This window comes from Myotis brandtii, unplaced genomic scaffold (genome assembly GCF_000412655.1).
Source record: "Myotis brandtii unplaced genomic scaffold, ASM41265v1 scaffold1298, whole genome shotgun sequence".
NCBI lineage: Eukaryota > Metazoa > Chordata > Mammalia > Chiroptera > Vespertilionidae > Myotis > Myotis brandtii.
In genome coordinates, this window is record NW_005354586.1 from 6,317 (window position 1) to 8,979 (window position 2,663).

Consider the following 2,663-nt stretch of genomic DNA (forward strand, 5'->3'; position numbering starts at 1 on the left):
ATTTTTAGCAAGAGAAGAGCCTTCCGCTTCCTCACATGACAATTTGTTAACCTCCTGACCACTTGAAGGAGGTCAGCAGGAACTGGATTTGTGAGGCCCCCGAGTAACCATCTCAGTCCCGTGGGGTGTGGAGAAGTAGGAGGTCTGTGAGCGTTGGACCATGTGGAGTCCTTTACATTGTATTTGCAGATACCTCCAGAAAAGGGCAGGTGGATATTGGTGGGGACATAAGAACTCTTTTCCCTGGAAAATATTTTTTTATTATTTGTCATTATTCTGACCATTTCCCCCCTCTTTGCTTTGTAGGAAACCGTGTCTCTTGAAGAATCTACCGATGAGTCTGAGGTAAGGTGGTGATTCAGGAGCCTGGGGATTTCTAGCTAACCAACCGGGTTATCATGAACTTGTTCTGCAGTGCTAATAAATACAGCCTTTCCAAGGCTCGGGTGGTAAAGTAGGGCCATAGGTAATTGAGCCTTGGGGAGGAACAGGCCAGTCGTCTTTAAAAAATTTTAATGGATTAGTTTAAAAAACAAACAGGAAAAGGAACAAAAAGTTTTCTTCTAATCTTGAACAGTATTGTAACCTGAAGCATGTTGGCAGTGGGAAAATTGATGGAAAGTTTTACAAACGAATCTTGACATTCAAAAAACCTATATAAAAAAATAACCGCTGTAGGTTCTGCAATATTTATTCTTTTATCATTCTTTTAATAAATATTGCGTGCTCATTGGTATAATTTCTGAGTCATTGAAATTATAGTTTATTTTATAAATCCAAAGGGAAGTAGTTACCTTAAAAGCTGCTGGGAGCTAAGTTGTATTAAAGATTTCATTTTAAGGAGAAAAAAAGTGATATATAAGGAAGGGTTTTTAAACAATTCCTTTTCAAGGTGAAGAAACAGTGTTTAGTTAACTTGCCCATGGTCACTGGGCTGGTAAAATGAATTTGAACCCAGTGATCTGACTTTAAACCTTGCTCTTCGAACTTCTTGTTCAACTACTGCCTCCAACTTCATTGTGCTCTCTCTAATTTTATGCCAGACTCTTCCTCTATGTATTTTTGTATAAGTGGACAGGGTTAAAAAAAAAACCCAAAAACTTCCTTTGAACTCCTGCTGATGTATAAGATGATATTTTGGGTGATGTTACAGTTTGACTTACTCAACTAGTAGAGAAAGTAGTATCAATTTCAGAATCTTTGAACTTTGATTTCTTTTATGGAGAAGAGATAATTGTCTAGTTAATTTATATACAACATTAATAATTTTATTAAAATTTCTGTTTTACCATAAGATAAAGTTATTTATTTAGAAAATAATGATTATAAACATATTTAAAATAGTTAATTAGAAAATAGTATTCGTTACAACTTTGTTTATAATATAAAAATTTAGAACAGGCTAACTATCCAGAAATAAGGAGTTATATTATATTTTTAATTGAAAAAAGCTTTTTACAAAAATTCTGTGTAGAGCAGGGGCTGGCAAGCTTTTTCTATAAAGGTCAAGAGGATATTGTGTAGGTTTATAAACATAAAAATATAAAAATCCACTGGAAGGCTGTACTAAAATGTGTGTTTGGCTGGATTTGACTGTGGCTGTAATTTGCTGATTCCTGATTTAGAATGTAATCTAATCTAGCTTCTTTCCACCCTCCAAAATCCACATGTAAGCTTAGAAAAAAATGGCCATAAGACGATATTATTACTGGGTTTTGTGATTCTTATTTTATTTATTCTCATTATCTGCCTTTGTTTTCTAAATTTTCCATAACAAGTATGCATTGCTTATATACTTAGCAAAACAATTCAATTATTATTTTTTAACAAAACACAATATTCTCTGTATGTTTTATAGTAGTGTTTTGTGTTGATGTTACAGAACTTGTGGGTTGCAGAGCTATGGAACCCAGACTGAAACCACATGTCCTTTCTTCCCACCTCAGCTTCTAACAAGGGATTTAGGGAGAAGGTGTGGTTTATTTCTTAGCCTCTTTCGTTTATCCAAGATTTTAAATAAGCCAGAATTGTTTTTACTCTAATATACTACATTTTTTCTTGAGATTTTTTAAAAAGTTTTTTATTTTGAGATAATTGTAGATTCACATGCTGTTGTAAGAAAACATGCAGAGAGATTCTGTATACCCTTCACCCAGTTCCCAAAGGGTAACATCTTGCATATTCCTAGTACATCAGAACTAGGAAGTTGATATTGATATAATCTACAGACTTATTCTTATCTCACCCGTTTTATATCCATTAATTTGTGTTTTTGTGTGTGTGTGTGTTTAGTTCTGTGCACTTCCATCACATGTGGAGATTCATGTGACCTCCACCGTATTCAAAATACAGAACAGTTCATCATCAGGTTCTCTGCTACCCTGTATAGTCATGGCCACTCTGTCCCCACATTCATCCCCTGGCAACCACTGATCTGTTCTCCATCTCTATAATTTTTAGTGTATTACTTCTTTTTTTTTTTTAAATTAGTCTCACTAGTTTTTTTTTAATATATATATATTTTATTGATTTTTTTACAGAGAGAAAGGGGGAGGAATAGAGAGTTAGAAACATCGATGAGAGAGAAACATCGATCAGCTGCCTGCTGCACACCCCCCACTGGGGATGTGCCTACAACCAAGGTACATGCCCTTGACCGGAAT

At 34.8% G+C, this 2,663-nt stretch overlaps 1 protein-coding gene across 1 annotated transcript in view; it reads left to right on the plus strand.

The window, feature by feature from the left end:
• Positions 1-306: 306 nt before the first annotated feature.
• The window catches only part of VPS41 (vacuolar protein sorting 41 homolog (S. cerevisiae)), a gene marked incomplete at its 5' end in the record, with an annotated part of 122,226 nt that continues 119,869 nt past the window's right edge, over positions 307-2,663 (plus strand). The window contains one exon of the mRNA XM_014534377.1: positions 307-345. Coding sequence (XP_014389863.1) covers positions 307-345 — 39 coding nt within the window. The remainder of the gene's footprint in view (positions 346-2,663) is intronic.